We start from the raw sequence: 14438 nt of genomic DNA, 5'->3' as shown, positions 1-14438 counted from the left end.
TACTCTTGTTTTGAGAAAGGCACTGCTTTTGAAACTGTTCCTCTACCTTTTTTTTTCCTACCGAAGAGCATGTAGGTTACCCACTTCCAGGAAATGCAGGGTTGTAAACTGGACAGCAGTGTAGAGGTAGTACAGTTCTAGTCCTCCAGCAAAATACTTTACATGTTAATGAATCAGAAAGTTAAAAACTGAAGTCCATAACTGTGCTCTTGAGTTCTTCTTCTCTGTACTGGAGTGTTTAGCACAGTACTGAAGCCAACCCTTATTTTTTATGACTTTCTGAATCTCCAGTATTATTAATTATGATATTTTAAATTTAGGGACCAGAACAAATACAAAGATGCAGCAAACCTGCTGAACGATGCCTTGGCTATCCGTGAGAAGACTTTGGGCAAAGATCATCCAGCGGTTTGTATACATGCAGTGTCATATTTTTATTTACGTTTTTCACTGATTATTTATTTATTTATTTTCAACTCATTCTAATGTTAAACTCAACAGGAAAGTTTTTAAGACCTGGCTTATCTCTAAACAGTACAGGTAGGAGCCACGATATGATATATTTCATTTTCTCTTAAAGATTTAACGTGCTTTCTGAGCATTGTATTTGATTCTGTTTCACGACAAATGACTTGCACCTGATTTTTTGGATCAGATTGCATGGATTTTCTATGTGAAATTAATGTGAAGAAATAATTGCTCACTCAAATGAATTTAATAACTCAGATTAAAGGTGAATGTCTGATCTGTTTTACTTTTAAATGAAACATAATTCAAATCACGCTTTCATATTCAGTGTTTGAAATGAATGTGATACCTCACTTTATGTGGGTTGAAGTGGGGCAAATCTGAATATAGATTTGAGAAATATCTTTTTAAGAGTAGAAAGTAAAAAGAAAATGTGTATCCATTGTGACATCTGAACAAAGTCAAAGTATTCCTTTTTTCATGCTTTTACATATATGTGCATTCAATATATTTTTTTTTTTCCTTCACTTGCTTTACTTCAAGATCTCTTCCTCTGCCATGGAAGATTTAAAAACATCAATGCATTGCAGATATATTTATTTTTCAGGTCTTTATACCAGCAAATTTCAGTGTAATTAATATTTCTCTACCTGTTGGTAGGTGGCAGCAACTCTAAACAACCTTGCAGTACTTTATGGTAAACGTGGAAAGTACAAGGAGGCTGAACCATTGTGTAAGCGAGCTCTGGAAATCAGAGAAAAGGTATGAGGAAAAATACAGCACCTTTGAATGAATAATTTTGGGCGTGAAACATTTTGCGTAGGGAGTATGTGTGTGCGTGGTGGGTGAATGGGCTGTATTTTGGTAAGGCAGACCTGCCAGAGAAACCGTAGACTTGGCAAGAACATAGTAGTTACATCTGTAGTGCAAAACAACGTTTGAATCCCCATACTCTTGCAGAGACTTTTGAGAACTCTGGTAATATTCTGAATTCTGAAGCCTGTCATAAATCTCCTTGTCTACCTTTCTTCCCTCTGCCTCCTTCCCCTCCCCACTGAGAGAGAGGTAATCTTGGTTTTGACAAGATCTTTGAAATAAAACAGAAACATAATTAAAAATTGTGAAGTAAATTATTCTAACTAGGTGGATATTCGTTCTAGTTTGTGTGATTGAGTGTTTGTATCTCCAGCTTTTTCATATAATATAATGTAATCATATTACTTAAATTATTCTTGTTTTGAGTTGTTCTGTAACATTGTCAATTATAATTGATTTGAATAATTTGCATACTTTTTATATGCAAAGTTTGCTTTCATCATCCTCATACTGTAGTTGAAGAGGATGAAAATTTAAAGGGGCTTAAACATAGTGCAGTTTTAAGCCCTGATACAATGATCGCAGGATCTTTTAATTGTGAGGTGTTTCATTTTTAGGTCTTGGGGAAAGATCACCCTGATGTTGCCAAACAATTAAATAACCTGGCTTTGCTATGCCAGAACCAGGGTAAATACGAAGAGGTAGAATACTATTATCAGAGAGCACTGGAGATTTACCAAACTAAGCTGGGACCAGATGATCCAAATGTTGCAAAAACAAAGAATAACCTGGTAAGGTATTTTTAAAGTAAATCTAAAAATAGTAAATTCTTTTTTTTTTGTAATGGATTGATGTGTATGTACCTTTGATCAGCATTTATTGTATTTATTTTTTTATCAAACTAATTAGAACAATGTGCTGATGTCTTTCTTTGGGGCGGTGTATTTTGTTTTTAGGCATCCTGCTATCTAAAACAGGGCAAATTCAAGCAAGCAGAAACTTTATACAAAGAGATTCTTACTCGTGCTCATGAACGGGAATTTGGTTCCGTAGATGGTAAGAAACTTAATCCCTAGAATTTTTTTTTTATAATAGAACTGAGAATCTGTGGGAGATTAATTGTACCTTTATATCTCTTCAAGCAGGCGATTTTAATTCTCAAGGATGAAATTATAGATGCACTAAAGTACTGCAAAACCTATCATAGGAAAGCATTTAGATTGCTCAATAACATTTAATTCAAAATGAGGGTTTTTTCTGGCATGTAGAATACTTAATAAGTTTATATTTTATAGACTGGATTTCTGCTTCATTTATTTTATGCCAAAGAGAAATACCAAATTTGGTAATTTTATAGAGACAGAAAACTGCTCATCATTTTCCAGTCACAGGAATAAATCAGTACCGGATTCTTGATGACATAATAGATAAACTGATGAAATGATCCATTGAATCAACCATTAAAACAACAAAAAACTGGGGGGAACAACCTTAAATTGTAAGTTATACTGTGTGTTGAAGTTAAATGCATTTCATCATCTGTATATCACAGTGAAGAATCTCCACTGCACTGCATGACGGTAGTGATGTACCATTTACTAAACGTCAAAACAGTCGTTATGATAAAAGACATAAATGTATATTTTCTAACAAATAAGTAGGCACATGCCAAACTGTATCCTGATTGTATCCGTGTATCCTGACATCAGAGCTTCTAAGAAGTAACTCTGTTTCTAACGTCAAATAAGAAAGGACAGTATTGTAAAGCTACAGTGATGAAGAGTGTGTGTTATTTTTCTGTTGCTGCTTTCTGTTGTGTGGACAGTAGGTTTTGTTTAATAGTAGTAGTGTTTTAAGTGTGTGGTTCTCAGCTGTGTGGTAGAAGGATGAAAGTCAAACTGAATATTTTGCAGATTTATAGTATAATATATTTTCTTTTATGTTTCATCAGATGAAAATAAGCCTATTTGGATGCATGCTGAAGAAAGGGAAGAATGCAAAGTAAGGACATTGTAATAAAACTTTTGGGGGAGCTTCTACTATTTAAGATGCAGATTAGTTAATTTTCTTTTTTACTTTTGCTTTAGGGAAAGCAAAAAGATGGCTCATCTTTTGGAGAATATGGTGGCTGGTACAAAGCTTGCAAAGTTGATAGGTCAGTGTTTTCTTTACAGGATTTTGACCATGGGGTAATATCCAAAAATGCAAGGATAAAGCATATTTAAAAGCTAAGCAAAATCAACAAATGACTTATGGCTTTTATTTGCTACAAAACCTACAGTGTTAGAAGTTCAGGCCCAATACTGGCTTCCAGGAAGCCAATAGTGTTTTCCAAGTCCTGAGGCTGCTCTTAATCTAGGCCAGGTAGATGTAGTGAATTTTTCTGTCACCCGCTGTCACCCACCCACTTTTCTAATGTGAGACTTGTTAACAGAATCTGCCATATTTTTCCCTTCATTTTCATAGTTCAACTCTAGCGTGAATGCACAGAAACTGAGAATAGGTACTAAGTAAAGGTTGATAAAAGGAATTGCTCATTTGTTTTATGACTAATACTGCAGTAACAGATGCTGTTTGAAATGACAGCGTTTTTTCCTGGAAGCTTTGCAATTATTCAGCCTGACACACTCAGATTGAATTAAATTTTCATCTCTGGAGGTTGTGTCTGAACAACACAAGCCCAAAGCACCCTGTTTTTGTGCTGAGTGGCTCTAGAGACTAGTTACCAACATTCAGTTTCAGGGCTGTTGACTAATCGTAGTGGGAGCTGTTAATGCCCTTTGAAAAATGTTATTTTTAAAAAATCTTGGGTAAATAAAGTATACTTCAGAATAAAATTGTATAATAGAGGTTATGATGATTCCAAAATATTTAAAATTTAAGTTTATATTAGTTTGTAAGTTGAGAAGAATTTAATGTGTGTGTGTATATATACTTTTTTTTGGTGATAGTCCAACAGTTACAACTACCTTAAAGAACCTTGGGGCACTTTATAGACGGCAAGGTAAATTTGAAGCTGCTGAAACGTTAGAAGAGGCAGCAATGCGATCTCGTAAACAGGTAAGCATGAGAATTTCCCTTGATGGCCACAAGCAGAGATGATCATGTTCAGATTTTCAACCTAATTTTACTTATTATGCTTGTACAATGCTTTTAGCTGTACAATATTGGGTGCTTTTTTTTTTTTTTTTTAATGTGTTCTGATATTTGCCTTTGTTACTAAAGAAGCCTTGGATTTCAGTCTAAACTGTTAACAAAATGACACCATCTTTGCTCTTGCAAACTGGTTAACTGCTAGGGCAGTGACAGCAAATACTCAAGCATGAATCAAAACAGGAATGAAATTATGTGCAAAATAGCAGAAAATGCTGTCTCAGCCAGCAGTCCTCAGCTGAGTAAGTGTCCTAGAAAAGCTGTAGCTAAAAGAAAGTGGTCAGCTTCTGGCTGATGGTGACTAGTCTAGTATAGGAGCTGCTTGTTTCCACTGCTAGAAGAACGTTAGAAATTTATCGGTTACTGTTTCTGGTTTGCAAACTGATGGAATGCATGTTACTACTTGAGAGGGACTATTCTAATTCTTTTAATGTGCAGAAGTTCTGCACTGTCTCTGCAGTCTCAAATCTATTTTTTCAAGTAACTCTTTCTCACTGTCTCAGGAGGTTCTCGCTGTCAGGAGGTGGGGAAAAGACTTATTTCCTACACTTTTAGATTATTTGATATATGATGTCTTGTGTAAAAGTATATGAGATACTGAATGAAAGAACAGCAAATGAGGCTGTTCAGTTTAAATTGACAAGCAAAAAAAAAGAAAAAAATGTAAATGAACAGAACCCAAAAGTTGTAAAGCTTAAGTTCTAGTTTTTCTTTTATTTCTTTTTTTCTTTTTTTTTTTTTCTTGTAGAGGGGAGCTTTTGTTTTTGTTTTAAAAAATTGTGTCTTAATGCTTATGTATAAAATTCTAATTGTAAATTGAAGAAAGCTGGTCTAGAATGGGCCCACAAAAAATGATGGACCATGTCTTTATGGATAATGATTACTTTATTGATTTTTTTTAATTATTATTATTTATATTTTTATTTTGCAGCGGTTCTTTGATATATACGGTGTTGTCAAATCTTTCTTCCTTAAAAAATGAAAGAAAACTAGTGAACATTTTGCACATGAAAGGAATGAAGAGGAATGAAGCCATTAAGATAAAAACATGAACTGGCAGGAAAATTCTTCATCAAGAAAAATTCAAGGTGGAGGGGGAAGAGTGGTTGATACAGTCACTTTTTTCTTTTAACTCAGAAGTATTTTTAGCTGTTTTTTCTAAAAGTTCATTTTGATTTGTCTTTCATCCGAATGTCTTTGAAAAGAAGAAACGTGTATTGCCTCTTAAATAAAATTTTTGATATGGTTCCTAGTTTTACTGTTATCACTACACAATATGATTCTTAATAAGAGTAAATACAAGCAATAAGAGTAAATGCAAGGCTCTGCAGAGCCTGCTGGAGACTTGCTGCCGCTACTTTACTTATACTATGTTTTTGCTGCTACTACTTCATTTTTGTTAAATATGCCTCTGATTTGGTATAATTCACCACCAGTACCATAGTATGTCACATTAAATAAAAGAGGTAGGTTCGGACATGTTAGGATCAGTGCAATCTTTTTACCAGCTTTTGACCCCACCTTTCTACTGTAAGTGATTGAAAGACAGCAGGGTTAATGCACTTCGCCTTGTAAGCTAAAAGCTAAGAGGTCCCCAAGCTGCTGTTTCCAGGCTAGGAAAAGCACCAGTCTTGGTCTCCTGTGTGTGTATTTTGTTGAGTTTAGCTGCTGGATGTGCTTGCTTGATTTTTACGGGCTAGTGGAGGTCTTTCCAGGCTTGCTTGATTCTGCCCTGTAGGGGCAAAGTGCTTTTCCTTATCCCTTTGGCTTTTTACATGTGAGGGAAGTAAGAGATGGTAGCTTTGGAAGAGAGCCTAGAGTCCATATGTGGTATTTGTCCTGTTAAGTGTTGATTTGGGATATCTGTTATGCTTTCCATGTTCTGTATGCTAAAGGGTCTGGGAGTGAGGCCTTTCTGAGTTCACACTTCTTCATTATCTGGGTTCCAGCCGCTTTTCTTCCCCATATGCTTCTGGGAAAGTGAAAATACGGGGCCATTGTGTGTTAGTTTGTGCTTCCTTTTGTATTGAATTCCATTTGCTAAGGCTATTCTGCTCTTCAAATTGAGGAAAGCAGCTGGGCAGGGGGGGGAGGAGGTCTAAGAACCTGATTTCTTCTGTCATATAAAAAAAAATTTTTTTAAAAAAGCTTTCAACAGCCTTCATTCATGTAGTTGCTTTATATTTAGATGTGTATGTGTCTGTTCTGCTTTTAGCGCTGCCAGTAGTTTGCATTCCAATCAGTAGTAGTCTAGTTATTTGTTCCTGGTTGCTGCAGTGCTTGCATAAACTAACAAAGTGCATTTGTGCATTTCTTCCCCCTTTTTCTTTTTTTTTTTTTTTTCTTTTCTATTTTTTTTGACTAGTTGATCACTGTGAATAGTAATGTTCTGTTATTAACACATTAGTGCTTACCAAGGTGGGCCATTCTGAGCAGGTGATTCTAAAGCTGGACAATGAAAGATGCAGAATATTTTCTTATCTGTAAAGCACTGAGTTAGAATCTTTTCCTGTCAGCAAAGATTGTGATTTATTATCAAAATGTGTACAAGGGAAATGAACAAAGGATAAACATCATTTTGAGCTTTCCCGTTTTCCAATTATTTCTAGCTTCTCTGTTATTGATTTTAGTCTTTATTTTTAATACAAGATTTTCATCTAAGGTATTTTAGCAGTGTAATATATTTAAATGATTATTTGGTAATCCACAGGCATTCTTTAACTGAAGTGGGCAGGTTGTGTTGACCATGTATCTAGTCTGTTCTGTTGAGCTTGCTTTCTACTCAATTTCCTTCTGAAAGATAAATTATGTTACTGTGCTGTGTCATGTGTCATTATTTTCTGAACTTCAGTTTCGGAACTGAAACACAGGTGTGAATAGATTATTAGGTATTCAGACCTAATTCACCTGCAATTTTTCTTTTTCAAAAGGTGGGTAAATATTACAACATTTGATAGGTGGGAAACTGAGGCTTGTGTTGCCACTTGGTGATACAAAATTGCTTGAAATACTAAGCTGGTGGCCAAAGGAGTTCCGCTAAGAGGCACACACATCTTGAGGCTTTGAAAAGCAGCAGAACTGGAAAAAAGAGCAGTTCCAAATTCAGCATCTCAGCTTTTCCTCTTCATGCTACATTGGTGCCTGCAGAGTATAAAGGCAATTCATTTTGCCTGAGCTTTGGAAGTAGAAACAGAGCAATGGAGTTACATGCTTGGTTGACTGCCAGTACAGTTCTTGTTGTAGATCAAAATTCAGTTTGTAATAAGATAAACCTTTTTCCATTTTTTTCTGATTCTCAGGGTCTTGACAATGTTCATAAACAGAGAGTTGCTGAAGTGCTGAACGACCCTGAGAGCATAGAGAAGAGGCGCAGCCGAGAGAGCCTCAATGTGGATGTGGTAAAGTACGAGAGCGGTCCCGACGGAGGCGAGGAAGTGAGTATGAGCGTAGAGTGGAATGGGGTAAGTACAGTACACAGTTGAAGAAAGCAGCGTAGATGAATTATCACCATAACAAACATGGTTGTCCATTCACCAGCCTATTGTTTCTGCAGGAGTTTCTTGTTTATCTACTTTATATTTTTTAATTTTATGGAACAATTGAGAAATAAGGAAGATTATCGTGCTTTTTGTAAGAATTTGTAAAAACAAACAAACAAACAAACAAAAAAAGCTTCTTAAATTTTAAAAAAAATCCTTTGTGTTGTTGTCCTCAATAGTAAAATTTCCTTAAGTATTCTGAGCAGTAGTATTTAGCTCTGATATGGTTAATGCTGATTGAGTGTCTTGGTATAGTCTGGTGTATCACTAGTTTCTTTTTACTGGTAGAAAAATTCTGGCAATTAACTTTAGCTTTTGTCGTTTTGATGTCATGTTTGCCCGCAGTTTAAATGTTCTTTAAAAAAGCTGCAGCTGCCTCAGCTGGAATAGCAAAGAACACTTGCCATGGAGATACATTAATATGTTTGTGGTTTGAAAGTAAATGAAATCGATCGGTTTAGAGTAATTCCACTCTCCTCACCCAACCTGCTAGAAGAAGCAATCTCTCTCTTCAGGCTGATCTACAGTCTATTTTAGTATGCAGTGCCAATATGTAACAATGTGATAGTAGATTCACATTTCTAAAGTGAAATATTAATATTACTTTCCTGCATTAAAACTTGAGTAGAGTTGGGACTTATTTCCCTTTGTGATCTCTGGCTTCAGTGCATAAGCGCATCTATAACATGATTAAACGTGCGTTTTTCTAACTGTTATTTTACTTTATTTGAAAGACAGTGTGAACTTTCAGTTATTATTTGCTTAGTTGTTTGCTTTCGTCACCAGCTTTCCCGTGCTTCATCCCATTGCTGGCAATGGGATATGTGTTGCACTGTAAACTAACTCTCAGCTGTAGTTCTGCTTAAAATTCCTCTGGATTATAAAAATGGTATGTTTGCCTGCTTTGCTTTTTGGGAGGGGAAGTAGCCTACTTTGCAGGACAGAGTGTTCTGAAGTTTCATTTCTGATACAGTTGCTATTAGTAATTTAGCCACTCGTGACAAAGTTTAGAATTTCAAAGATATCCTAGATAAAACTTACACTGGTCAGTTTTAGTGGAGAATGTTCTTTTCATCTCTGCTTTTGTCTCTTTATAATGGTTTTCTTGGCATTGGTGCTCTCTCTCAGTGCCATGGCAGTCAATCAGCATGTATTGTGAATAATACTGCATCATTAATAAACCCAAGTAAGGTTGGATAACTCCCTTTTATTCTAATTTTGCCCATTCAGCATTAGAACTGTGTACTGTACTCCTCCCTTTATTTCTGCTATACTTTGCATGACTATTTGTTCTAAATGGATAAAACTTTTCATTAATGACATTAATTAATCAAGCATGCAGGTTTTGGATTGAAAATGGCTTCTGGAAAAGCAATAGACAGTATTTCTAGGTCAATATTTGAATGAAACTCAGTGATAAAACTGTTCTGAAAACCTAAACTTTAACCACTTAAGGCCTTTTCATCCATCATTTTTTAAAAGTACATTAAAGTGGCATTGCTTTATTCTGATTTTCAAGATTTACAGTTAATACATTTTTTTTTTCTCTTTGGAGAAGGTATTTCATATTACATGTCCTACATAAAGTGGGCAACTCTCTCTCCCTCCACCCTGCTAGTGTTTCTAGCTTAGTGCTGTTCCTCCCTGTACTTACGTGGTGTAGATTTACCCTCCTGTGTTTCCTCCAGACAAAATATTCTGATTCACAAAGTAACGTAGCCTGCCTTTCCCATTTAAATTCTGAAGTGCTGAAGCTGACTTTTGATCCTGGCTGTCAGAGAGAAGAGGTAGAGTATATAGAACAAATTCCATCAAAAAGTTTTCAAGATCACAGATCCTATTGTAATTAAGTGACTTCTGTATGTAGAGCTAATCCCTGTATGCGCTCAGGGCTCTATAATGTCTTGCACTTTATAAAAAGAACTAAAATACTTGTTAAAATAGATCTGTCCCTAAGTAGTAAAATGAGCTTTCTAATTGAGGCTGTGGAGTGCCTGTTCATGTGTTTCTTCCGAAGTCCACCTCATAAAGTTAACAGTATATACTTCTAAATGCAAAGAAATAGTTGATCTTAAAAATTGAAGTTAGAAATTTGGAAAACTGCCCTTCTAAATATTTTAGACTGTTTTTCACCCTGAGATTTTTATCCCTTTTCATGTTTTTATATTAAAAAGTAAGACAATGGGGGAATATATAACTGGTGGGGTTTTTCGATTATTTTTTTTCATTTTATTTTTTCAAAATTTGATACAAACAGTCTTAATGTAATGTTTGTAGCATAAAGAAATATGTTTTTTTATTCTAACCCATACCCCTAAACAGGCAGGTTTTGGGGCACACAAATCTATTTTTAGGATGAAATAAAAACAACAAATTTCAATACCATACAGGAGGTGAGAAGAGTTGCTGTTTGACTGAAAGTACCAGCCTGTCAGAGGCTACGTAGTTGGTGGCTACAGAGTAAGGAGGCCATGGTGGTGGGGAGGGGTTGGGGAAGGTAGCAAGGTGGGTCTCGTTCCCTGAGTGAAATAAATATTGACAATTATAAATTGCCCTTAAACTGTGCATTTCAGATTTTTGGTGGGTGTACACTAGACCTATTTTATTACTGTTATACCTGAGCTCATGCATGGTGTTCGTGTTTTGTGAATCATGCAGTTAGTGTTTAACTTAGCAGTCTACTACTTTTATTTCAGATTAGAAGACAAAATGCCCAAACGTATCAGCTTTCTTTTTTTTTTTTTTTTTTCCCTGAGCATACTCATATAGAAGTCAAATCAGTACCTACCAAATGTCTCTACCAAGTGTTCACTGGACAGTTATGACCAGAACAATATCCTGGTTTAAGACCATAAAGAATATTTAGACTTATTATTGAATTTTGATGTCAATTTAATGCAGTTTCATTCCTAAAAACATTTTTTAAAAGTATGCAATTTATTTTGAAACACGATTACCCTTTGATTGGATTCTAATGTTCAGATCACTGTTAGTGAGGCATTTTGCTAGTTAAGAGCATTTAATTACTGATAATTCCAGCTGATCTAGGTAAAGGCTCTAGAACAGAAATCTGAAGGAATCGGTCATGATTTCTGTACTGCCCGTGGGAAGTTGGTAAATGAGAAGGGGGTTTCTGTGCTTTCACCTGACAGACTGCACTAGGGAAAGTAGCAAAGCTTCTGTATCGATTTTATATATATTCAGATATATATGTGTATGCATATATATGGGTGTATATGTGAGTACTTTTAACAATGTTCAAGAGACTAAAATGACAGTTACATGGATATTGTTTCCTTAAAGGAATGAACAGATTTTTGTCTGGAGGTTAAGGGAAGACCTTGTTCTTTTTTACAGTTTTTGGTAGAGAAAAATTTCCTAACAGAAGTTAAAGCTGAAATGAATGCACCTTGCTCTGTTCCTTTTTTTCTTTGATTTTTTTTCCTTTTTTCTTTTTTCTTTTTTTCCCCCTCATTTATTTTTACTTTTGTTTTAGGATCATCTAAAAAAAATCCTTTTCTCATACACAAAATGTATTTATAGTATTTAAGCTCTCCTAGTTAAAAATACTTTGTAGAAATTAAAGAATGCATGGCATCTTCCATGCAGTTTGGTATGTTGTATTAGCAAACTAGCCTAACCTTTATAAAGATAAACCTCAAGATAATTGCAGTAGCCTGCACTTTGTACTTAAGTGCAGTCAAAATCCAAATACTTGTTGTGAAAATCGTTTTGAATAGGACCTAGAAATACTGTAAACGTGATTGTTCAAAATTGAAAACTGTTGAATTTTTCCCAACAGTTTCATTCAGTTTTTCTCTCTCCGTTTCTGTCTGACAGGCCTAGATGCCTTTTGTGATTCTTATACTGTCTCCTGCATGACGGGCGTGCACCATCTTCAAGCTTTAACTTCTCTCTCCAGTACTGACTGCTGTGTTTTAGCAAATCCCTTAAGATCCTTGTCAGAGCTACACTTCCTTGTAAACTGGCCATTCCTTCAGTGCTGGTGTCTCTTTTTGGTTTTCTATTTCTGTACATGTGTAGCTTTGCCAGATATGTATCTAGTCATACAAAATGTTACTACAACCATATGCTCTGTAATACATAGGTTAAAAAGTAACAATGAACTTTATAAGTAGCTGTTCACTGCAGGGGAAAAAAAAAAAAAGTAGTTAAAAGTATCACACAAGGTATTATTGAAATGGCATGATGGTGATCTCTACAGGGGAAAAAAAACAAAACAAACATAAACATAAGGCATGTTCTTCAAGTGCTTTAAAATGTATTTAGAGACCTATTACGTGGTTAACATCAATATGGAACTCTGGATGTCTTCACTTATGGTTATTCTGAAGTAGCATTGCTGTTTAGTCTTTGTGTGAAATTTTAGCAATTATGCTTTTCTCTACTAATCTTGGTGGTCAGTGATTTGTGTATTTGTCTTTCTAACTTCTAATAAACTCACTCCAACTCAGGTGTCTGTCTCTGCTTAGTAGTGCTTTACTTTCTCCTTTCACAATTCTTCCTTTCATAATTGCCTAGGATTTCTCTGAGTAGCAAGTGGTCACTTTTAACCTTACTAAACTGTTCTAAAGAGTAAAAAATTATTTAAAATTGTGATTAGTGGAAATTTCTTTGATCAGTACAGCAGCGTAAAACACGAATGCAGTATACAAAAAGTTGCTCGTCATGTTTTACATTTACCTTGAATGGAGAAAGGTAAAATGATAAAAGCAATTTAACCATATGTTTTTCTGATCAGAAAATGTTTTGTTTAAAAATTTGATGAGTAAACAAACGTGTTTCAAATAATGCAGATGTTTAGCCAAAATAAAAAAAGTTTTGTTCTTGAACTCTGGAATGCTTGTGCTTGGGGCTTGTCCTCTGTTAAACTTGGTGCACTCACGAGAAAGGCAACATGGTGATGGTGGAATGTTAACGTGCTGTGGGCTTTGTTTTAATATGGATTATGGCTTGAGCATGCCTTCACGTACCTGAAATCCTTGCTACAGTTTCACAGAAGTATTGTTTTTATTAAAATAGCAGCAATGCTCTTGGTAAAGTTACATCTATATGGTATTTCTGTGTTTAGGTAATAGTGTTAAATCTATATTAGCAGTAAAAAAATATTTTGCTCAGGTAAATATTTTTCACCCAGGTTTGAGGGAGGGCAACCACCTCTTTCAGTTTTACATTTCTTCAATTTTTTTCAGGATGGCACTGGATCTTTAAAACGCAGTGGTTCCTTTAGCAAACTTCGTGCTTCCATTAGACGCCGAAGTGAGAAGCTGGTTAGGAAGCTGAAGGGTGGAAGCCCACGGGACGAGGAACCAAAGAATCCGGGGTAATTATCCATTCTTAGCTGTGCGTTTTGGTCTTGTTCGCTGTCCCTCTGCAGCCTGGTGTGCTACATGGGGCAGTGTTCTCTGCCGAGCTACCACTGTGCATCGTAGACAACTCTAGTAAACAAGGAACTTCCCTTCTTAAACACAAATTGAAATAATTCCTTAACCGTATGATGGAAGTTCTTTAATGGCTGAGAAAGTGTATTTGCTTTCAAGAATTAACTTTAAGAATTTTAAGAATTTAGCTTCAATTTTAATTTTAAGAATTTAAGATATTTTTTAGCAGTATATTTTTCTTCTTACTGCTCTAGCCATTTTAGAATAAAAATGGTCTTGTAGTATTGATGTTAATAAAGGACAAAATTGCCATTTTCACACAGGAGTAAAATGTGGTAAACGTTGCTTATATTTACAATAAAAGGTATAATGGAATAAGCCCCAGCCTTCTTGATGTAGCTTAATTTGTTTGTACTGTTGTGAGCAACATGCAGATGTGAGCAAAAGAGGTTTACTGACTTGAGCCCTTCCTGTATTCTAATCCTAATATTTTGCTGTTTTTTTTTTTCCTCACTCTGGAAAACTTGACCTCATTTATGTGACAAGAGACTGCTTGAAAATACGAATTTGAATTTAGGTTTTCAAAAAATTAGGTTGGAGAACTTGAATTAACCTCTAATGGAGTGAATGAATCTATGTGTCATACAGTAAAAATGATAATAATGGCAACACATGAGACATCTGAGTGGTATAGAGACAGGTTCTCAGTGTATTTTGCTAGCACTCCAATCTGACGTGCCATGTACAGTCACAATTGGTACTCTTAAGACTTTCTAACTGTCTTTCTGAAATACCTGTTTTAGCGTTAGCCTGGTCTTTAAAAGTTTTTTTTAAATAAAAGTTCATGCTTTTCTGACAGAGACATGATGGTGAATGGACTGAATCAAATTCAAGGTCAAAACTCACTTTGCATTTATTGATATATAGTTAAAAACTGTATCTGAGGCGATAGATTAAGCTGTGAAACAAATATGGCCAGGAGTAAGAAAATACAGAGTATTTTAGAGAAAATGAGCAAATGGAAGGGAATTTCCAATGCAAGGGAATGTTCCAAATTGCA

General features: G+C 35.3%; 1 protein-coding gene across 4 annotated transcripts in view; it reads left to right on the top strand.

The window, feature by feature from the left end:
• The window catches only part of KLC1 (kinesin light chain 1), a 38651-nt gene that overhangs the window by 19886 nt on the left and 4327 nt on the right, over positions 1-14438 (top strand). For 2 of the 4 annotated variants that reach the window (XM_088539625.1, XM_088539623.1), the window contains exons 6-14: positions 321-408; positions 1129-1230; positions 1902-2075; positions 2241-2340; positions 3236-3285; positions 3372-3439; positions 4236-4344; positions 7737-7898; positions 13190-13320. In XM_088539625.1, the coding sequence (XP_088395751.1) occupies positions 321-408; positions 1129-1230; positions 1902-2075; positions 2241-2340; positions 3236-3285; positions 3372-3439; positions 4236-4344; positions 7737-7898; positions 13190-13320 (984 nt within the window). Of the gene's footprint in view, positions 1-320; positions 409-1128; positions 1231-1901; positions 2076-2240; positions 2341-3235; positions 3286-3371; positions 3440-4235; positions 4345-7736; positions 7899-11816; positions 12451-13189; positions 13321-14438 lie in introns of those variants that run through there. The other 2 variants (XM_088539624.1, XM_088539626.1) reach the window with 2 other exon arrangements.

The sequence above is a fragment of the Tinamus guttatus genome, unplaced genomic scaffold (assembly GCF_059628265.1).
Source record: "Tinamus guttatus ecotype Peru unplaced genomic scaffold, ASM5962826v1 Tinamus_guttatus_pri_ptg000048l, whole genome shotgun sequence".
Lineage (NCBI taxonomy): Eukaryota > Metazoa > Chordata > Aves > Tinamiformes > Tinamidae > Tinamus > Tinamus guttatus.
This window is presented reverse-complemented; position numbering and strand designations above follow the sequence as displayed.